Source organism: Nanorana parkeri, unplaced genomic scaffold (genome assembly GCF_000935625.1).
Source record: "Nanorana parkeri isolate BGI_ZX_2015 unplaced genomic scaffold, ASM93562v1 scaffold321, whole genome shotgun sequence".
Taxonomy (NCBI): domain Eukaryota; kingdom Metazoa; phylum Chordata; class Amphibia; order Anura; family Dicroglossidae; genus Nanorana; species Nanorana parkeri.
Genome location: NW_017306589.1, coordinates 333112 through 357160, shown reverse-complemented (window position 1 = coordinate 357160; position 24049 = coordinate 333112). Strand labels below are relative to the sequence as shown.

At 44.9% G+C, this 24049-nt stretch overlaps 1 protein-coding gene across 1 annotated transcript in view; it reads left to right on the top strand.

The window, feature by feature from the left end:
• LOC108788373 (class I histocompatibility antigen, F10 alpha chain-like) overlaps positions 1 to 24049 on the top strand; it is a 168970-nt gene that overhangs the window by 4006 nt on the left and 140915 nt on the right. The window contains exons 2-5 of the mRNA XM_018558127.1: positions 694 to 954; positions 5357 to 5635; positions 13550 to 13828; positions 18602 to 18700. Coding sequence (XP_018413629.1) covers positions 694 to 954; positions 5357 to 5635; positions 13550 to 13828; positions 18602 to 18700 — 918 coding nt within the window. The remainder of the gene's footprint in view (positions 1 to 693; positions 955 to 5356; positions 5636 to 13549; positions 13829 to 18601; positions 18701 to 24049) is intronic.

Sequence of the window (24049 nt, the reverse complement as noted above, 5' to 3'; positions counted from 1 at the left end):
ATAGTGCTGGTGGTACCTCTGGCTCCAGCTCTGTCCGGCATGCCGCCCGGCTCACTGATGTCGCTGGTTGCTAGGAGCTGGATGAGACACCAGAGGTAGAGCCAGAAGTAGCACCAGCAAGCCTCCCACTGCCTGGATGTGGAGCCCCAGCGCCATACCCCCCCTTTCCAGACCTGAAGCACCAGCACCCCACATCCCCCCCCCCTGAAGACGCCAGCCTCAGGTGGTATATATTACTAGAAAATGTATTTGTGAGGTCAGTTACTGATGTTGGATGAAAGGATCTGGTTTGCAGTCAGCATTTTAATTTGTCCCAAAGAGGTTCAGCAGTGTTGTTGGGCTGTCTTTGTATGCTGCATCTTAATGCTGACCCAACTGATCCTACCCTTCCCCCACTCAGATTAATAATTGCCGAATAACTCTTGATGGGCTCAGCCTTCCTCGCTATTTTCCTCCTACAGAAATGTCTCCTTCTCCTGGCCAAGCCTGTGCAGTACAGCCCTATTGACTTCTGGGGGCTCATCTATCTCAGCCTTTTAAAGTATTTCACATTGACTAGAGATAATTGTATAATTCTGTTCAAATGAATGTAGAAATTAGGTGATTTTGATAGGCTCCGGAAGAAATTTGGTATTTATTCATTGTATACATTATGCTGTGTATGATGTGTAACAGTTTCCATGTCTCTCTCAGACAGTCACTCTCTGCGGTATTATGTCACTGGAGTCTCCGCTCCGGAATCCGGACTTCCTGAGTACTCTGTAGTCGGATATGTGGATGATCGGGAGATAGTAAATTATAACAGTGACACTCGTCAGTATGTTCCCAAGACTGAGTGGATGAAGAAAGTGGAACCAGAATACTGGGAGGAGGAGACCAGAAAAGATCAATTTGCTGAGCCTGTGTACAAGCACAATGTGCGGACATTGATGAGCCGATTCAATCAGACTGGAGGTGAGACAATTCTTCCCCATTTATCACTCTTTATTTCCCAAAATACAAGCCTCAGACAAGATGCAACACAATGCAGGGAGATTTATCAACTTTGCTACAGTACAATAGTGCAAAGCAGGAGGAATGACACCAACTGCATCTTAACTACATTCTGTCCATGGCCGTTTGTGAACGGCCGGACGTCTGCTCAGAGCGGGTGGGCATCTTAAGACGTCCTGCCCGTTCCCCCTCTCGTGTGCGCGCTGAGCGCCGCACACGAGAGGGTAAACTGTGAGCATGTAAACAGCCAGCGATGGCTGTTTACATACAATCGATCAGGCGTCTCTAGAGACGCCCGATCGCTTGCAGGATCTGCGGGTGTGCGGCGCCCCCCCGTCCCTCCTCCTGCTCGTCTCTTCGCCGCCGCTGCCGGTCCCGTGTTCCGATGTGGCCGGTGCGGCTGGGACCGGCACGGCGACGCTCTAACAGGAGATCAAAGGGATGATCATTACTTGATCATCCCTTTGATCTCTCTTCTTGTCCCCGAATGCAGGAAGTGATGTATATTACATCACTTCCTGCATTCAGTGTCACTCTCCGGTGCAGAACACCGGAGAGAAGCTGATGGAGCAGATCTGTGCTTCATCAGCTTCTGTGGGGGTCCCTAGGTGACATCAGAGGTCTTGAGACCCCTGATGTCTCCATAAAGAGGACCTGTTTGGTGAACTGGCTATTACATAGGGGATTCCTTAGTCCCCTAAGTTATAGCAATAAAGTTAAGTCTAAAAAAAAAAAAAATTACAGCATTAAAAAAAATAAAGAAGCTCAAAATTTTTTTAAAAAATAACACAAAAAATGTTTTAAAGTCCCCCGCCCCCCCACATACACACGCAAACATGCGTCGGGTGCGCCTATGTACGAAACCGACGATTGCGCCCATTATGCAGCACATGTTACATATCGCCGCAAACGTCGGAGTGAGAGCAATAATTCTAGGGCCATCAATCACTGATAACACTAAACTGATGAGCGGTAAAAACGTTTAAAGCGTCGCCTATGGCCAATTTTGGCTGCGGTCGTTTTCTGCGATTTCGCGGGCGCGCGCAATTTTAAAGGTTGACATGTTTAGTGTCTATTTACCCGACGTGACCCCGTCTTTTATATTGTACCAAAAAATTGGGGTAAAAATAAATGTTTAATAACATTTTATAGGGAAACATGTTTTTTTTCAAAATTTATGGTACTTTTTTTGTTATATAGTAAAAAATAAAAACCCCATTGGTGAATAAAAGCCACCAAAAGAAAGCTCTATGTGTCCCCAAAAAATGGTATGAAAATCGTTTCAGTAAAGCGTTGCATGATAGAATAAACATCAGTCAAAGTACCGCAGCGCTGAATGCTGAAAAATGGCCTGGCCAGGAAGGGGGTGAAACACTATGGCCTTTAAGTGGTTAATTAAGTTTTAAGATTCAACACTATTTGGCTATTTGTTTCTGTGTATGATGCAGGTCGCTGATGGGTGAATCTTGCATAACTGAAAACTGTCAAGTTGAATATGATTCAAATGTTGAAAGGACAGTAAAGGTTATTTTCTTATTTGTTGTCGAATCTTGTTATATAACAGAAATATCCTTCAATGGTGCTGAAACTGTGTTTATACCCTGTGGCATCTTTATGACCCTGTTCACACTGAGCGGCTTGTCGTGCGATTTCAGCTCCAGAATCGCGCATTTTTCAGCGCAATGTTGCTCTATGTAGCTTGTCCAATGCATTTCAACGGAGCTGTTCACATCTTACTGCTCAATGTCACCTGTAGCTTGTTGCTCATACATGACCCTTTTTTCGGCGGATGTCGCGCGATTTGGCCCCATAGACTTAATGGTGTTGTGCAAAGTCGCGCATTACCGGCTACAGAAGGGTCACTTTTGCACTGCAAAATGGCAGGAAAGAATGATGTCACATCAAGACCGCTGCTGATTGGTTACAGCCCAATGTAGCAGCGACTAAGTCCTTCCCAAAAGTTGCGCTACGTAGCGCGATAAAATGTGCACTGTCGCTCAATGTCGCGCATTGTAGCTCAATGCCGCTCAGCACGAAATCGCGCGGGTAAAAACGTGCGATTCACCATGTTGCTCAGTGTGAATGGGGTCTAAGAGCATGAAATATCTTAATAAAATGCATAGACCTCCTCTCTTTGGACAAACCAGCCCAGAACACCAGGCATGCCGGCTGCTACTCCTATAGCAGCGAACGGCTATGCAGAAACCTGCCCATATGCTCTTCGGCATTGGGAGATTGTTTTCAGATGAAGTTCCTCTTAAATTCAGAGCTTCCCCCCATAAAGCACCCTAGCTTGGTACTAACAGGCACCAGATGGGGGCTGGCAAGACAAAGGGGGGGGGGGGGGCCTCCCCCCCCCCCGCCCCCCCAATAGGGGCAAGTAGGTGGTCACTCCTTCAGACTCCCAACCAGTTCACTGGCACGTGCAAGTAAGAAAAGCTTTAAAAATGGGTAAACAATACTTTATTGTTTTGTTTTTGACTAATATTTACCTTTCCAAGGTCAACCGATGTCCAAAGGTGTCCTGCTGCATCCATCCAACATTGGCTGATCAAAGGAAAGGGGAACACAGGTGCCTCCTTTTATGCTGAAATACAATTTGAACACTAAATACTGGTGGACTCCCCGTCCAGACAAATTATGGTCTCAAATAGAACGGGATTCCTTAACTACGGACCTCAATCTTCTGCTCTGTTCTTCCCTACTAAATAGTTCTCCCACTAAATCTTTCTTAGACACTGTGACAGCGACCTTGAGAGTCTGGCATGCCCTTGAGTCCCCGACTCAATCCCATAACAAATCTATACTCAAATTGTTACCGCTAATACATACATTTGTCCAACTGGACAAGTTTGGGGGTCTCGTATATAGCCAGTCTGTATGAAAATGACCGCCTGCTGCCATTTGAGGCTCTATGTCAGCGATACTCTCTTCCGGCTCGCGACTTCTATAAATAACTCAGAATAAGACACTGACTCAATCCCATAACAAATCTATACTCAAATTGTTACCGCTAATACATACATTTGTCCAACTGGACAAGTTTGGGGGTCTCGTATATAGCCAGTCTGTATGAAAATGACCGCCTGCTGCCATTTGAGGCTCTATGTCAGCGATACTCTCTTCCGGCTCGCGACTTCTATAAATACCTCAGAATAAGACACTATCTGGCCTCTATATGTGTGCGCGATGGAACGCTTCTTAGGAGATGCATACACTACTATGGTACTAATTCCCCATCCAAGAAAGGCATTTCCTTTTTTTATAATCTACTTAGCGAACCAAAAACTACTGATAAATTGCCATCCATGAGGTGGTGGGAAACGGAACTAAACTTTTCTCTCTCTCCAGAACAATGGTACAAAGCAGTCACTTGGCCTCTGAAAACTTTGCAATGTCTAAGCCACTGGGCCACTGGGTATTTATTCTTATAGGGATTATGTATGAATGTGAAGGATCTAAGTGATGGATTGATTTTCTATATATTCATTTGTTCAGTTTGGTAATGTACCCAAACTAACATATAAGCCTAGAAATATGTAATACTATTAGGGTTATTCACAAAGCTGCCAAAGGCAGCCGAGTGAATGACCCGGCCAAAGTGAAGTGAGCTGAACGCTGTTCGGCTATTCACTTCTGGTTTGTACGGCTGCCTTCAGTTGGCTGAGCCAAAGCTCCGGCTGCTCAGTCGCTGCCGTTCGCCCCGGTTTTCATGGGGGTGGAACAGAAGTGAATGACTACTGCCAGGCATCACAATTGCTTCTCTGTTCTTGTTTTTTAAATGAATGGCCATGTCCTGGGCAGTCAATGAGTTAGTTGGTGGAGGGCGGTGAGGGACATAGTAGAGATGTGAAGGTAGAAAAGAGTTGACGTGGTCTGGATGAGAGGGTGTTGATGAGAGTGACAATATAAGTGTTTGCACGGAGGAAGGATTTATATTTTAGGAGGGCAGCTTTATACAGTGTGAAGTCTTGCCGGGACTTAGTTTTAGGCCACACTTGCTCCAGAGCACGGCTATGTCTTTTAAGATTTTTGGTGTCTCCTGTTTGCCTCGGTTGTAGTGGACGCGGCCTAAGTCTGTGTTTAATGAGAGGAACCATTGTGTCTAGGGAGGATGAGAGCGAGCTGTTGTAGGGCGGAGAGGGAAGGACAGGGCAGGACAGGGGTGGTATTTTGTTGTAGACATAGTCAGTAGCAGAGTGGAGAAGAGAGAGGTTGATGTGACAAAGGTAATACTGTGCTGGTTGGGGGAATTTGGGGTTGGGCACATGGTGACCTTCCTGCATCAGCACACACGTTATTACACACATGGCAGCACATGCTCCAATCTGCTCCTGTGTAACATCTTCTGTCCTGTCTGCAGGGATCCATATTCTCCAGAGGATGTACGGCTGTGAGCTGAGAGATGACGGAACCACTGCGGGGTATCAGCAGTACGGATATGATGGGAGAGAGTTCATGTATCTGGACACAAAGAGTTGGATATGGATGCCAACCATGAACGAGGCTCAGATCTCCACCCAGAGATGGAACAGCATTGAGGTCAGATTGGGGGAGATGGACGAGAATTATCTGGAGAATGAATGTATCGTGTTTCTACAGAAATTAATAACGTATGGGGGAGAAGATTTGGAGAAAAAAGGTGACTGGATACAACATTGTTTATACACCTTATAAGTTATACCGACACTATACTCTGTATACACAGTCACCACTGTGTGCATGTTTTCTATACAGATAACACAGTAAATACACAGCATAGGGCTGCAACCAACTAATCGATTAATCGATAATGAGAATAGTTGTCAATAGTTGGTTGGATCCCCTAGCTCTCTCTTCCATGCTGGGAGGAGAGCACAGCAAGCAGTGGACGGGTGCAACAGCCAGCCTGCTATTGCAATTTAAAATGACCAATAGCAGGCTGGGTATTGCACCCGCCCACTACCTGCTGTATTTACATTCAGCTGCCGTCTGCGGAATCTTGCCACTGGCAGCTGTCATTCCCTGGCTATCCAAGCGCCGTGTGCTTACAATTCAATTATTAAAAAAAAAAATTACTAAAGGTTGGAAAAACGTCATTTTCGGTTTTGGTCTGACAAATGTTGCTGCGGAAGGTGTGTTGCAGTGTTATTCATTTCAATGGTACCCCAAACGCTCCTCCCACCCACAGTGTGATTGCCCGCACTGGAACACAAGGTACCGCAATGCCGTGCATTTCAGTGCAGTACGATTGCAAAAAAATGTGCATGCAGTTTTTTATTCTGAAGTAAACTTTATGTTTGTAACACTGCATTTGTGTATTTTATTTATTTTAAATTAAGGATGGTGTTCATTTCATTCTTTTTTCTATCCGATTAATCAAAAAAATAATCAGCCAACTAATCGATTATGAAAATAATCATTAGTTGCAGCCCTAACCCACTATACTATTTACACATTAGATCTGATTTCATTATCAGTTGTAAATTAAATATAGGCTCTGTCTTAAAGGGTTAAAGACTTAAGCTGGGTACGCATGGATCGAATAAAGGCCAACAGGAGCAATTGGTGGAAAATCAATCCGTGGGTGGCCCCATCTGCTTGCCCAAAGTCAGTCATTAGATAGACTTCTGCTAAAAGGGACATGCTGGAAAACTGTCAGGTGAAGCGTGCTAGCAGCCAACAATCAGCTGCAATCACTGTTTGGGTATTCTGACAGCAGTGGGCACTTTGCCTTTTCTGGTGAAGGTGGATTCTACTAGATCTGTCAGGGTCTCTTGGGGCATTTTTTTTTTTTTCAAGAAGGTTTTTTTTTTTATTTGTTTTAAGTGCACATAAGAATGATCACACTTTCACATTCAGTGTGAAATCCAATGTAGAATCAAATAAAGTTTACAAACTCAGGTTTCCACAGTACAGTGGTACAATCAAGTAGTTTAGTCCTTCAGGACTGCATATAAACATCGTAAGTATAACGAACATTGTAATAAAAATTATAAAATAAAAACTTTGGGATTAAGGTTCAGAGGCTAAGTATGGAGTAACTGGTTTCAAGAAGGGGGAAAAGGGACGGTTGAGGATGGAGGGGATGTGGGGAGAGGTTGGGATAGGGGAAAGGATCAATTGTTTAAAGCTTCTGTTATTATTCAATCAGAGGATCAGGGATTCCATATCAAAGGAGGGAGGATGGTATGACTCAATCCATGGTTCCCACAGCTTCCGAAATGACACCAAAGTATCCCTTTTGGAGAGCTGTAAGTTTCTCAAAGAACATCACTCTCGATACTCTACGCTTGACCTCCGCAAATGGTATGTCAGGGGACTTCCAAGCTTTCGCAATTACCCTCTTGGCTTCAGCAAGTATGAACGTGACCAGACGGTGTTGCCGAACTGTGCACACCGACGGTTTCTTATGTAGCAGGGCTTCCAAGGGGTCCTTGCGAAATGTTTTGCCTGTGACTGTGTACAGAAGTTGGTATACTCTATGCCAAAATCTCCTCACTTTAGGGCAAGCCCACCAAATGTGATGGACCGATCCCTCCACCCGGCAACCCCTGAAACAGTTCGGTGAATAGGACGGGATGGCTCTAGAGATCCTAAGGGGTACCAGATACCACCGGAGGAGTAGCTTGTAGTTGGCTTCAAGCGCCTGGACGTTTGCCGAGCTCCGAGAGGTTGTCATCCAAATTTGAGACCATGTTTCAGCAGGAATAGGGCACCCCAGATCACGTTCCCATTTAGAGGTGTATGCGGGGAGAGGAGTTTGTAGGTGGTCAAGTATCGTAGCATATAAAGTTGAGATGGGTCTTCCGCTTTTCGTGTCGTCGAGTAGGTACTCCTCAAATGGGGTGAGGGTGGGGAGGGGGCTTGACTTATCCAGGAGGGTTTGTATGAAGTGTTTGATTTGCAAGTATTGAAAGATGTGTCGTGAGGTTAATTGGTGCTTGACTTGGAGTATCGGAAATGGGATGATATCTGTCTCGGAACAGAAATCTCTAAGTAAGCTTAGGGACTTGGCGCGCCAGTGTGTGAAGGTGGCTGGGTTGCTGTATCCCAGTAGGAACAATGGGTTGCCATGAATGGACATCAGAGGCAACTGAGGGGATACCCAACATAAGTGACGATGCAATCCTTCCCAGACTTTTAGAGTGTGCATGAGGATCGGGTTGTTCAGTGATCTGCCTATTTTAGGAGGGAGGATTGAGAAGGGAAATCGAGGAACAAGCATAGGCCTCTAGTGAGACCCACAGTGGCATTTCGCCATTCCAAAACCAACACACCATAGGGGTCAATTGGGCAGCTTGGTAGTATTTGTGGAAAAAGGGGAGTGCCAAGCCCCCTCTCACTTTGCTCCGATATAGAACCAATTGGGAGACCCTAGGAATGGACCCTTTCCATATGAAATTAAGTATGCGGCGTTGTGGTTGTCTAAGGGGATAAGAGGGGATGTGTACGGGGAGGACCCTTGCATGGTATAGAAACTTAGGAAACAGGGTCATCTGAACTGCTGTGACTCTACCAAGCCATGATTAAGGATGTTTCTCCCAAGATGACAGTAGGGTTTCCATGTGGGAGAATAGTTTGGGGTAGTTAGCTTGGTACATCTGAGCATACGATGGGGTAAGGTGGATCCCTAAGTATGGTAGTTCAGATTGGGCCCATTGGTATGGAAAGGATTGTTGCAAGGAGGTGAGTACCGAGGGGGGAAGGGAAACATCTAGTGCTTTAGATTTGTGCATGTTCACGCAGAGGCCCGAGAGGTTACCGAATAGCTTCAGTAGTGGTTGCAGATTAGGAAGTGAGATCAATGGTTCTGTAAGAATCAATAGCGCATCGTCAGCAAATAAGCTGATTTTGTGATGGTATCCTGCGACTTCCAGACCTTTAATATCAGTATGTTGACGGATTGCCTGCGCTAGGGGCTCTATGGCTAGAGCGAAAAGCAGGGGGGAAAGAGGGCACCCCTGTCTCGTCCCTCTAGTTATTTCAAAAGAGTCTGAGTGGAATCCCTGATATTGTATGTAAGCCGTCGGTTTGGAATATAACGCCCCTATCCATCTCATAACATAGCTTCCAAAGCCCCATCTAGTAAGTGAATAGTTCAAGTATTCCCAGCTCACTGAGTCAAACGCTTTGCTAATATCTAAAGCCAGAAGCATAGTGGGAATGTTTCTTTGGTGTGATATATGGAGTAAGTGGGATATCCTGCGGACACTGTCACCTGCCTGACAACCTAGCATAAAGCCCACTTGGTCCCTAGATATCAGACCCAAGAGAGGGGATCTGAGGCGAAGGGTTAGGATTTTGGTAAGTATTTTCAGGTCTGCATTGATCAGTGAGATTGGGCGATAGTTGGTGCAGTATGTGTGGTCAGTGTCCGGCTTGGGAATCATACATATGGATGATATTAACGATTCTTTTCTCAGTTCACTCCCCGCACGTAAGGCATTAAAACATGCTGCCATAGGTGCCGCTAAAGTGTCGTTGAACTTCTTGTAATAGGCAGCGCCAAGGCCATCTGGCCCAGGACGTTTTCCATTGCTAAGGAGTTTAATTGTGGCAGTGATCTCAGTTGTTGTGATGGGGGAGTCAATCAGTTGTGTGTGTTCTTCAGAGAGGGTAGGAAGGTTTAGGGTGGCGAAAAATGTGTCCAATTTGGATTTATCCAGGGTGCCCGTGGCACGGTAAAGAGTTTGTAAGTGGGATTGAAAGGCATTTAATATTTTGATAGGATGGGCAGTGACTGGGGCCCCTCCCAGGCGTAGTTGGATAGGGTTTTTTCTGGGGTTGGCTTCCCTAAGTCTATGGGCGAGCATCGTGTCTGGTTTGTCACCTTTGATATAAAACCTATGTTTGGTCCAGGCCAATCTATCGTTCGAGAGGTGTGTTAGACAAAGATTAAGTTCGGTTCTTATGTGGAACAGACTTGATCTGTGTTCAGGTGTGGGCCTCTGTTGAAAATTTTGGGATGCCACTAGTAGATCAGATTCTAATTGGTCAATGCGAGCTGTCCGTTTCTTTTTGGCTTGAGATGCAAGTTGGATCAGTCGACCTCTGATAGTAGGTTTATGGGCCTCCCAAACTGTTATTGGTGAAGAGACCACGTCAGTGTTTAACTGGAAATATTCAGTCAGGGAGGCTTGGGTCGAAGCCAGAATATCAGGGTTGGTCAGTAAGGAGTCTCGCAGTGACCAAGAGAAGCTGTGTGGACGGGGAATAGTTAAAGCAATATTTAATACTAACTGAATCGTGATCCGACCAGGGAATTGGGTTAATTTCCGCTGAGGATACTTGTGTAAGGGCGTCTGGGCGTATTAAAATGTGGTCAATGCGTGAAAATACATTATGGGGGTTAGAGTAGAACGTGTATTGTTCTTTAAGGGGGTGAATCTCTCTCCAGGAGTCAACTAGGTGATATTGGGTCAGCAAGGTCCTGAAGCGCTTGGCCGCAGACAAGTCCTTAGAGGGGGTTGCCGGGTGGTTGGGATCATGTTGATCAACATGGGGGTGTAGCAATAAATTGGAGTCCCCACACACGATCAAAGTCCCCTTAGCATGGAGGTCAAGAACCTGGAGTAGGTGAGTGATAAATCCAAGTTGGCTCGTATTAGGGGCATAGTAGGATACCATTGTAACTGTGCAATCATGGATCGAGCCTACCAGTATTAGGTACCTTCCCTCTGGATCCCTGATCTCTTTCTGACAGATGAAGGGAGTGGAACGACCAAACGCTATCAGAACTCCTCTGTGTTTTGTAGATGCAGAAGCTGAAAAAAACAGAGGATAATTAGAATGCAGGTACGACAGCTTGAACGACTGAGGGAAGTGGGTCTCCTGGAGACAGATTACATCAGCTTTGATTTTTTTAAAGTGTCTAAAGGCTTTGTTCCGTTTGTTGGGGTGGTTAAGTCCCTGAACATTGAGAGATACTATCTTGAGTGGCATGTTTACTTCAGTATAGGGGATAGAGGTGGCAGAGGGGGGAGGCAGGGGATGGGATGGGGTAGCCGGAAGACAAAGGCATAGACAGTAGGGAAGATAAGGGAGGTGGCAGGGGGGTGTGGGCAATACCAGTTGAGTGCAGTACTAGGGGAGCGGTTAAGACTTTGAACCTGTGTGAATTAAACTGTTCACCCCACCGAATCCAGGTCAATCACCTGGGTCGAGGTAGTGAAGTGTGGAGCGCATGGGGAACGCCAGAACGGGAGGCTGACCTTCTAAGAACAAACAGAACAAGCGAAATAAACCGGAAAACATTGCCACAATGTGGTCATCGGGCATGTCCCTATGGGTTGCATTAGGTCTATAATGGTGGTATGGTTGACACTATAACCAATAGGGTAAGATGCTTATGATGTGCGTGCTATCGTTAACTAGTTATATAAGAAATAATAAAATTAAGAAGAAAATAAACATTAAAAACAGTTCGAACAGTTCCAAAATCTTCGGGGTGGGTGCGGGTTTCACCAGGGCCATAAACCGCCAACCATGGCAACTGTCACTTCGTGGAGACCCGGCTTATCACAACATCAGCCCTTGGGGCGAGACACAGCTTCCCCAAGTGGGGTGTGGAAAAGAGAAAAAAGAAGGAAAACAGGAACACAGGTGTAAAATCAGCCGAATGAGCCCGTGGCGGATGGGAGTTGTCGTGTCATCCGCGGTGCTTTCGGAGAGTCTGTCGGGCGGTCCCTGCTAGGTGACAGTCGTGGCATCTTAGGCTCATCGTCGTCAGGGGCCACATCCATGCGACCCAGTAGATGTAGAGAGTCAAGGCATTCCCTCATCTCGTCCACGGTGATAAAGGTGTAGGATTTGCCATCATAAAAGAATTGTAGCTTAAAGGGAAAGCCCCAGCGGTACCGTATCTTTTTGGCTTGTAGAACTTGCAGCAGGGGTTTAAATTCCCGTCGGCGTGCAATAGTGGCTGGTGAAAGGTCTGTATAGACTTGATACGAGTATCCTTGGAATTGCAGGGATCCTGCTTCCCTAGCCGCTTGGAGCAGACGCTCTTTGGTGCGATAGTAGTGGAGACGCACGATAATGTCCCTTGGGGGACCATCAGGCATGCGTCTCGTCAGGGCCCTGTGAATCCTGTCGAATTCCATTCTGTCTATGGGAAGATCAGGCGCTAGTTCCTGAAATAGTGCAGTCACGGTGGATTGGAGGTCTATCACCGTCTCGGGGACCCCCTTGATGCGCAGGTTAGATCTGCGATCCCGGTTCTCAGTGTCTTCTAGTTGTGTGAGAAGGGTTAGGTTCAAGGAGCGAAGCTTTTCCAAGTCTTCCTCATGACCCTCAATGATGGTAGTGATATCATTGCAGCGGGATTCCAATGTAGAGGTTCGTTTGCCCACATCCCTGATTTCCCTAATGAGCTGAGAGGTGATCTGCTTAGAGACCTTATCCAATGCCTTGTGCAGGGTTACCTCAAATTGGGCCATCAGGGACGGTGTCAACTCAGGGTCTGACTGAGCCGCTTGCAAGCTATCTCCCTGTGGGTCTTGGGGTTCCACCGAGGAGTTAGAATCCTCTGCATGTAGTATTGGTGGCGCTGCGGCCAGTTTGTGAGCCGCGCGGCCCAAGGCCTCGTGGAGGGTTGGTTGATTCATCTTGCCGCCCCTACTTCTGGTTTGCGACATCTCGGTAGTTACCGATCGGCGGCGGGAGCCCGAGGCTAGGAATCGGTGTTTGGAGGGAGAATTAGTCCGGTGATCAGCCGTAAAGGTCAGTTATTCTCCCGGTCTGGCGCGGAGCTGATTAGCATGCGGCCATCTTGGTCAAGCTCGCGCATGCGCTCTCCTCTTGGGGCATTTTATTATCAAGCATTTTTGTTACTGCTTTTTGACCTGAAATGGACAGCACAGTGGCGTAGTGGTTAGCGCTTCTGCCTTGCAGCACTCCCTGGTTCGAATCCTGGCCAGGTCACTATCTGCAAGGAGTTTGCATGTTCTCCCTGCACTTGCATGGGTTTCCTACTCCAAAGACATGCTGGAAGGTAAATTGGCTCCTGTCTAAATTGGCCCTATATGTATATAGGGAGATAGGGACCTTAGATTGTAAGCTCCTTGAGGGCAGGGACTGATGTGAATGTGCAACTATGTGAAAGTGCGGCGTAAATTGTCGGTGCTATATAAATATCTCAAATAAATAAAAAATAATTTAAGTTAGGTTGAACTCGATGGACATGTGTCTTTTTTCAACCTGACTAACTATGTAACTATGTAATTTATAAGGCCACCGCCTCGTCTTCACATGTTCACTAAGTTCTACCAGGTGGATATTTGGGCATTTGCTGATGCTAGTTTTGGCAATAAGGTATTACAAACTGCTGTCTGAAGTTGGGGTTCCCCCTTGTTTCTTGTTATGTGGGCCTGTTGGCGGTTATTTTGATGGGTTACCCACCCCTCTGTTCTGTTGCTTGGGAACGTCTGAGTCATCTCTGAATCTACCTGTGACCTGAAATGGATTTTACTGGTAAGTCAAAAGTCCTATTCATATAATTGATTTGTATCCACAGCACAGCATGCGACCTTCTGTACAACAAGCAGATTTTTATTTTGCTCTTTCTCTCTCTCAGTGCGTCCAGAGGTGAAGGTGTGGGGCCGCCCTCAGTCAGACGGGGTAACAAGACTTCAGTGCCTGGTGTACGGGTTTCACCCCCGAGCTGTGGATGTGAAGTGGGTGAAGAATGGGGTAGACCATGTTCCTTCAGATGAAATGAGTTCAGTTCTCCCCCATCCTGACGGCACCTATCAAATCAGAGTCAGTGCGGAAGTGCCAACAAGGGAGGGAGACACTTACTCCTGTCATGTGGATCACAGCAGTCTGGGGATGGAGACTCTCAGTGTGATATGGGGTAAGTGACAGTGAAGACCAAGAAAATAAGATTGCCTGCCTTTATGGTATGTAAATTGCAATAGCTTAAAGTGTATGTGTGGGTAAAATAAAAAACAAAAACTAAGTACATCTATGTAATACGTGCACATTTCCCCATGTTTGTCACTTTAAAAAGGTTGCCGCTACAGAAAAATACTTGATGACATGGCAGAAATCCTGTGTGCACCTAACTTTCAGTAGTGAGCTGACAACACAGTACATCATTTGAACTGAAATTCCAAGGACTGTAATTGGCTATACCAGGGCTCAAAATTTACACTCGCCTGCTCGCATTTGGCGAGTGGAAATGCAGTGCAGGCGAGTGGAAATTCCTGTCAGGCTTGCGGTCTCAGACCACGTACCTGACTCGTTAGAGCAGCTGCTCCTGCTGAGCTCTCCGTTCTTTCAGCCCCAGCTCTTCACTGAGCTCCGGGTCGAAAACAAAGTGATTAATAAGGTCTGCAGCAGACCCGACTAATCACACTAGATCACCAGGGATCGGCCTGCTCGCCTCCTCCCTGCTTATTTATAAGATTATTTAAGAGGGTGTGTTTAGGGGCGGAGTTAAGGCCGGGGCAGGGTTGGGGTTAGGTGGTCAACTGGTGGCGAGTAACTCTTAAAGGCCTGGCTAGTAGCTCAGGACTTGACATTTTGACCCCTGGCTATACCCAGTTTACCTCTGTAAACCTCAGAACATCTCCCTCTGTGTTTTGGAGATATGAGAAGAGGAGGAGGTATTGTCTTGTCCCATGGCACTTCCTGTCTTGGGGTGACAACGTTGCTCCTCCATCTATATAGTTTAATCAGTGAGTGTTGCGTTTTGCGTTTACTATACTGTATATGTGCAGATACCTTCTCATACCTGACATAATACAAAATAAAATGTCTTCTAGTGACGGATTACTTTTACCAGAAATCTTTGCAGACTTATATTTGAATGTGTTGTATTTATTCCTATTCAGGGGTGTGGACATTTTTGACAAAAACTAGCGGGGGTCAAATCTACTTGTCCTTTATGACAATCTACTTGTCCCAATACAAAAAAAATAGTTTTAAAAGTTTAAAACTAGGGATGCACCAATACGAGTACTGATATTTTGCTTTTAGTACTCACTGAGTACCGGTGCTTCCGTTGGAATGGGGCAGGCTTCTTGGGCAATCAGGAAGCCGAGCAGCGGATAATGAGATGCTACCCGGCTTCCTGACTGCCAGGGAAGCCGACTTCATGTTGTCTGGTCGGCCTGATTGTGAATGGCTGGGAAGCCGGTTTCCCGGTCAATCAGCACCGAGCCAGCTTGCTAGCCAATCAGGAAACCTCAATGCTGATTGGCAGCCAATCAGCAAGGAGCTGGCTTCCCAGGCCAATCAGGAAACTAGTCATTAGTCACTGCCCCGCTTCCTGATTACACGGGAAGCTGGCTCCATGTTCTCCCACAGCACTGCCGGTCGGAGGAAATCTTCCGCTCACGGGAAGTTCCAGCATTGGGGAAGGTATCTGTGGTAATTACATTTTCCCATATTACCTGGGAAAGTGAACTTGCGATAGGAATTCCACACCCCTGCTATTATTGATCAGCAGTGCTCTGTATTCTACATGATTCCTCCACCCCATGCTCTAACTTTCCAAACCACTGACTCTAATAATAAAGACCGTCCATGTTCATATCCACAGCATTCAATGTAATGAAATTACCTATCCAGGATTTATCAAAATGTTGCCAATGAAAATGAGACATTATTTGCCCAATCCCATTAATTATTACAACATAAACTCTGGGTATGAAAATGTTCATTTAAATAAATTCTTCAATGGCCACAAAGGATATACATTCTATTTGTGTGCACCATGTGCATTTGCAAACCCAGATATTACCTTGTAAAAGTAGTGGTGACATCATCAGTTTGCTTTACTTTGCTTAGAGAGAAGAGTTGTGGGAGGGACCTAGTAGGCTCCACCCACTACAGGCTGCTTGCAGGAAATAACAAAAGGTGTGTAGACTAGTCACCCTGCACAGGAAGGAGAGTGCAGCAATGACTGGTCTTGCTAACAGGAAACTTCTGCAGTGAGGTAAAGTTTTACAAAAAATTAGAGCTCAGATCTGGAGGAAATACAAAAAGCTCTCCATTTTACTTTTGTATTTATACAATAATTTCTTATCCTGGAGATAAACTTTAAGCTGGTTATATTAAGAAAATTCTTCAGCTGTTTTAAATAGGGCAACATGGAGTATGTATAGTATGTCTACTGGTATATGAGGCCAGAAATGAGGCATCCAATACATATTAATCTGAAACCAGGTGCTACCTCCAACCTCCCTCTTACTACCCAGGGCTATGCAGACATGTGCTGCTGACATTTGTCTATCGACAGAACTGTCCACCTCCATACTGCTAAGGACATATGGAAGGGAATTTATGAAAACTGGAGCAGACAGAATCTGGATCAGCTGCCCATGGCAATCAGCTTCTATATTTCATTTTCAAAGCTTAACTGAACAAACTGAAGAGAGAAGCTCATTGGTTGCCATGGACAACTGTCCATATTCTGTCTGCTCCAGTTTAATAAATTCCCCCCATTGTGTCCTCAGCAGTAGGAAGACAGAGAGCGCTGCTCACAGAAAAATGTCAGCAGTGTATTTTCCTACAGGTAATATTTTAGCAGATTGATCCGCCTGACATTGCACGCATAGTTCCAGCACAACTTCACTTCTAGGAGAGACCCAGAAGGTAAGTAACTACTGACACACATACACTACGGCAATGATTACCACTGCACCCTCACAGCTCACTGACCACCAATGTACACACACTAACACAAACCACCACTACCACTGCACCAAAGCATTGTATCACTGACTACCACTGCACCAAGCATTGTATCACTGACTACCACCACACCAAAGCATTGTATCACTGACTACCACTACACCAAGCATTGTATCACTGACCACCACTACACCAAGCATTGTATCACTGACCACCACTGCACCAAAGCATTGTATCACTGACTACCACTACACCAAGCATTGTATCACTGACTACCACTACACCAAGCATTGTATCACTGACTACCACTGCACCAAGCATTGTATCACTGACCACCACTGCACCGAGCATTGCATCACTGACCACCGCTGCACCAAAGCATTGTATCACTGACCACCGCTGCACCAAAGCATTGTATCACTGACCACCGCTGCACCGAGCATTGTATCACTGACCACCGCTGCACGAAAGCATTGTATCACTGACCACCACTACACTAAGCATTGTATCACTGACCACCACTGCACCAAGTATTGTATCACTGACCACCACTGCACCAACGCATTGTATCACTGACCACCACTACACCAAGCATTGTATCACTGACCACCACTACACCAAGCATTGTATCTCTGACCACCACTACACTAAGCATTGTATCACTGACCACCACTGCACCAAGTATTGTATCACTGACCACCACTGCACCAACGCATTGTATCACTGACCACCACTACACCAAGCATTGTATCACTGACCACCACTACACCAAAGCATTGTATCACTGACCACCACTACACCAAAGCATTGTATCACTGACCACCACTACACCAAAGCATTGTATCACTGACCACCACTACACCAAGCATTGTATCACTGACCACCACTACAATAAGCATTGTATCACTGACCACCACTACACTAAGCATTGTATCACTGACTACCACTACACCAAGCATTGTATCACTGCCCACCACTGCACCAAAGCATTGTATTACTGACCACCACTGCACCAAAGCATTGTATTACTGACCACCACTACACCGAGCATTGTATCACTGAGCACCACTGCACCAACGCATTGTATCACTGCCCACCACTGCACCAAAGCATTGTATCACTGACCACCACTGCACCAACGCATTATATTACTGACCACCACTACACAGAGCATTGTATCACTGAGCACCACTGCACCAAAGCATTATATTACTGACCACCACTACACAGAGCATTGTATCACTGAGCACCACTGCACCAAAGCATTGTATCACTGACCACCACTACACTAAGCATTGTATCACTGACTACCACTACACCAAGCATTGTATCACTGCCCACCACTGCACCAAAGCATTGTATTACTGACCACCACTGCACCAAAGCATTGTATTACTGACCACCACTACACCGAGCATTGTATCACTGAGCACCACTGCACCAACGCATTGTATCACTGCCCACCACTGCACCAAAGCATTGTATCACTGCCCACCACTGCACCAAAGCATTGTATCACTGACCACCACTGCACCAACGCATTATATTACTGACCACCACTACACAGAGCATTGTATCACTGAGCACCACTGCACCAAAGCATTGTATTACTGACCACCACTACACCAAGCATTGTATCACTGAGCACCACTGCACCAACGTACTGTATTGTACATTTATATGACAGGTATTGTTGTACAAATCCAGTGTTTCACTTGTTCAATGAACAGACAGCTATAAAATCTAGAGCATTAGTATAGAATTTGTCCAGCCACGTTTCATCTTCACTAAAGATGGAATTTGTTATAGGGGCAGGTTATTATTTTATAAATCAGCTTTGGTCTATTTTGCTCAGCAGGTATAATGTATTACTATATATATATTATTAGATGTCTCCTTCTATAAAGTATTTTAACCCGAACAAGTAATAAATCAGACTTTCAGTGTTCCCATCATCTCATGTTCCTTTGTGTCTCTTTCTTTTCAGAACCTGGAAATGGCTCCTCAATGACTCTGATTATTGCCATCGTCTGTGCTGTTGTTGCCATCGCTGTTGGTGTTGGTGTTGGACTCTTTTTCTACAAGAGTAAGTGACAGATCTGAATTTTTTTATTGAAATTAGGAAAACACACTGTTAAAAACTTTGGGTGCCCTCATATATTGAACACAAAAAAAACCTATAAAAAATACAAAGCATATAACACAAAAATATATCCATTTTATTATGGCTGCTATGGTTTATTAACCTAAATGCACAAATAAAAATTCAATCTGCAACTCCTGAAATACACCTATACCGTGATCATATTCATTGAGGTTTATCTGTAAGAGTCAAAAGGGCAAAAATTGAGTTTAACATTGTTCTAAAGTTGACACTATAGTTAAACTCAATTTTTAGCAATGGTGTATACAATATGTACTCATGTATTTATATATGGATCCCATTAGTTGCATGCAATGATAGCGTGCATCTCCCCTTTAGCATGTCTGAAACACACCGGTATACTGTATAGAAGGCACTATATTGCAATAGTTGTTGGTTTTTAGAATTACTATGTAACATTCAGATTCAAGAGAAAATTATTTTAAATGGATGGAAATTATCTGAAATCAGATCCGTGATTTCTAAGTGCAATTCAGATGTAAATCCACCTCAAAAATAAACATACTTGGAAGTTCAATAGTTTGTAATCCATTGCGGATATGGTCCAGAAAATAGTATTCAGGCACAATCACCATATACACAAGGGCTCCAGAAAATGTCCAACCGCAATAGGGAGAGCCCAAACACTCCACATTGGGGCGCATGTGTCAAACATTTCTGCATTAGGGCCAGTTCACACCATATGCAGTTGTGATGCAGTCCGTTTATTTGACTGCTGCAGTCAAAATACATCTCAATGCTTTCCTATGGGCTTTCTTGTGCTTAATTCACGCTGCGATGGTGTGAACTGGCCCTAATTGTAGATCACATTGTCCAGGAATCCCAATTTTGTAAATGACAATACAGAGTGCACATTTCATATGTAGTTCACCCTATCCATATAAGATGGACTTGCATGAAGAAATCACTCAAGGCACTTGAAATGCAAAATCCATAAAAAGAGAGGAGATCCATAGAAAGAAACAGGAGACGAGGATGGAAACTAGACCAACTTTCTCAAGCAGAAGCACTTCAATGGCAATGATATGCATCACAGACTCAGAGGTCTAGTTTCCATCCACATTTCCTGTGAGATGTGGGAAATAATGGCCGCCATCTTACTCCCAGGCTGTATGATGCCCTGCTTCACTTTGCCCCTTTCCCTGCGGCCAGACTGTCATGAACATATTCTTGCTTCGCTCCGTCCAGCAGAAACAAAGAGTTGAATTAAGGGAAATGTAGCCGACATTATTACAGGGTGACGCAGAGCTGCCGTACAACTCTTCCTGGTGGCTGAGGACTGAGCGGAAGGTGTCTTACAGAAGATTATATCATAACTTTAAAGTGAATTTTAATTTAAAGTATTAAACTCTCAAACTTTACCCAATCCAATGAATCTAGATCTAACAAGTATACATTATCCAGCAAAGTATTTCTTTACATTTTTGTTCAAGCATTTATAGTTATCATGTTTCCAAACAACTGGCTCCAACTCTCTCAGCTCATCTTCCCTGAACATCCTGTCTACAATAACATAAGGGACAGCACAGTCTGCAGCATCTCTCCATCTACTAGCTTGGAGACGGGGAAGAGAGGAGCAGGAAGTGGTTTTCCTTGCTGTGTATGTGGAGACTCACACATGTTACTAGCACACAAGGGTGGCTCTATAGGACCCATCAAGGGATCCACCCTAAAACAGGATATCGGGGCCAGTGCTAAGGGGACCAGCTGATTCTGCAGGAAACTACAACATTTGAACATCAAGGGGCCTCTATTGTAATTTATTTATTTTGCCTTTGAAATAACTTAAAGAAGAAGGCCGGATTTTTTTTTTATTTACCCTTCTAGTGGGCTACCCTCGCACTGCAAGGATTAAGTGTTTGTGTCTAGGTTAAAAAAAAGTTATACTCACCTGAAGCTCTATGCCGGCTTCTTCTGAGACCGATTCTTCCATCGTCTCTCCCCTCTTCTGCAGCAGTCTCGTCTCTCCCCTCTTCTGCAGCAGTCTAAGGCCCCGTAAATCATCACGTCTATACACTGTGTATAGATGTGAGGACACTGAGGAAGATTCCAATGCTGCTGCTGCAGAGGAGACAGACTGGAGGGAGCGCTGTGACAGCTCCCCGTGCCTGTGCCTCATACCTTCCCTCCATTCCAGCACTGCAGCCTCTCGCAAATCTGTGTTGAAGCCTTCCAGGAGTGATGAATGGTTGTGGTCCCTGCCACGCACCGTGGTTCAATCCTCCACATCATTATACACCTTACAACCATTGTACAACTTTTTTTGTCCAGACATCTCACCCTCGTTCAGTTTTCGTTTAACTAGCCCATCATGCACAGACCAATGTAGTTCGCAATTAACATTCGTCGGCACCACCACCTGGCTGATTTTCATTTGAGCATGTGCAGTTTTCATCTTGAGATTTTTGTTGTACAACCACGCCACTTAAGGTGCGCATACACCTTACGATTATCGTACGATAATCGCATGCGATCGACAATCGTAAGGTGTATGTGTAGTGCCCAACCGACAGTACTGCACAATCGTACGCCTTTTGATGTTCAAGCATGTTGGAAAACTTTGGTCGATCGTACGATTTTCGCATGGTTGGTGGCGTTTCCGTCCGTCAAAAGTCGTACGATTAACACTGCGCATGCGCAAACAAAAATAAGTACGGTCGATTACCGCAATTCGTCCAGGTGTTTTTTTTTTAACTAGTGCTGATTGATCCTTGCGATAATCGGGACATGATGGGGCTGCCATACGACAATCGTGCGACGGTTCGATCATCGGACGAAAAGTTTCGTCGGATAATCGTGAGGTGTATGGGCACCTTAACCTGTTGATTTTCATCCAACTAGAAAAATGTTTTCTGGCCTGCTTGATAGACAAAAATCTGCCAGGTGTACAGTAATTGAGGTTGTTCACTTCCCATCAACTGGCAGATTTTCGGACAAAAATGCAATCGCAGACAACAATCTCCAGATAATTGTAAGGTGTATGGGCACCTCTAGACACAGCAGTGATGAAGGGGTCGGAAAATTAAACTACAGCACACGGCGGGGGACACAAGAATCCAACACTACTGAAAGACTGAAATGACACTGAGATTGATGGAGGCTGTGGTGCTGGAATAGAGCGGAGGTGAGTATACTAGGAAGTGGCCTTTTGATATTTTTTAGGTGGCTGGCAGGGACTTTAAAAAATAAAGAACTAGATAACTCCATTATAGCTTATATCCCGAAATGTCATTTTTAAGGGCTAAGATCCAGGAAATGATCTGCCTGCCTTTGGGGGAGTCGAGATGTATTTTCTTTCCTCCTCCTGTGTGGCATAACTGGTGGCAGTTGTACGGGAAGGGTTTGCTTTGCCTTCCTCTGGACCAAAGAGCTGTAAGAAGATGAACTTTACGAACATCTGACACTTTCCAATCTTATTGGCTATGCAACTATGAATTTACTTAGTGTTCTTAGCAAAAAGTTGAAATAAATTAATCAATGAATTAAAAAAAAAAACATTTGAACTAATTAATTATGAATTGTGTTGATTGTTATTTATATTTAAAGCTGAACTCCAGGCAAACAGCTAAATACACAGAATAAATATTTATAGGGTAACTATTTTTTCTGCCAAAGGATTTCTTTCTGTCCATCCAGTCATGATTTACACAGCTCTGCAACACAACCCTGTCTGGCAGGACAGGAGACCTGATTCGTCTCTGCTGTAGTACAGTAACACAGATTTCCTTCCCACCCTCAGCCTGTGACTGGACAGTTCAATAAAAACAACAGGGTTATAAAATTATCCAGCGTCATTCTGCTCTCCCTGATTGGCTCCTTGTGCTGCTTCTGTTTCCCAACTCTGATCTCTGCTGTGCAATGACTGCAAAAAAAAATACATTTCATGATGTGGTAAATATCCCATGTATGTGACCCATGTATGTGACTGACCTTTTACCATCTGAGCATTCTGCAAGTTTTAATCTTTTCTGCAGCAGTTTGTGAGGAGATTTTGTTGTGTTTTCCTGTTTCTAACACAATATTGTATTTATTACAGAGCGGGGAGGCGGCTACAAGACCACCAGTAGTAAGTATCCCCCCATGACCTGTTCTCTGTGTTATTATAGTGTGCGGTGTGTGTAGAATATGTGAGGAGATGAGAAGTCCTGCAGATAATATTACTCTATGATACAAGGAACCTTCTTATCATTGTCCACCTGATGATACAAATAGAAATATCTGATTGGCTCCCCATTGTTGGCTCTGTACAGACTCCTCTATAGTGGGAAGCATGGAGAGGGGAATTTATCAAATCTGGAGCAGCTGTGCATGGCAACCAATAAGGCTCTCTCTTTCATTTTTCAGCCTTAACTGAACAAACTGAAGAAAGCAGCTGATTGGTTGACATAGGCAACTGCTCCATATTCTGTCTGCTCCAGTTTTGATAAATTCCCCCCCAGAGTGTGTTAGGAGGATGTTTTCTCTCTGTACTTTTACATAGCGGAATCATTGTATGATCATCATAATTTTACCAGAATAAATTTGCTCCATTTTATTTTTCAGCTTCAGATACCAATTCGGACTCCTCCAACAACCCAAAAGCCTGAGCGGTGGTATATCATGTAGAGATCAAGACTAAAGCCAAAAGAGGAGATACAGCTTCTCTCTATGCAGATTCAGCCTATTCTACTTTTCATGCGTTTCCTTTTATTGATACATAAGATGCTATGCAGTTTTAAAGAGAACCTGTTATATATTTTAATTCAGTTGCTAGGAATAGCATAAACCTAAAAGAGAAAATTAGTATTTTGCGGTCTATAAGACGCACCGGACCATAGGACGCAGGGAGGTCCGGCGCGCCTTATGGAGCACTCGACAGACTGTAGCTTCTGTCACAGCTTCTATGACAGAAGCTGTGACAGAAGCTGCAGTTAGTGACCGCTGAGACAGGTGGCGCTGTGATTACAGCGCCACGGTCTCAGTGATGACACAGAGCAGACAAAGAACGTCCGTTCTTCGTCTGCTCTATGGTTATCTCGATCGTCGCCGCTGCTCGGTTTTAATACGAGTGATCTCATTAGATCACTCGTATTAAACGAGCAGTGGCTCCTATTGCTGAATACGATCGTCGCCGCTGCTCGGCTTTAATACGAGTGATCTCATTAGATCACTCGTATTAAACGAGCAGTGGCTCCTACTACTCGCCCGGCGCCCGAAACTGCATGTCTCGGGCGTCGGGATTCGCTCCATAAGACGCAGGCACTTTTTCCCCCTCCTTTTGGGGGGAAAAAA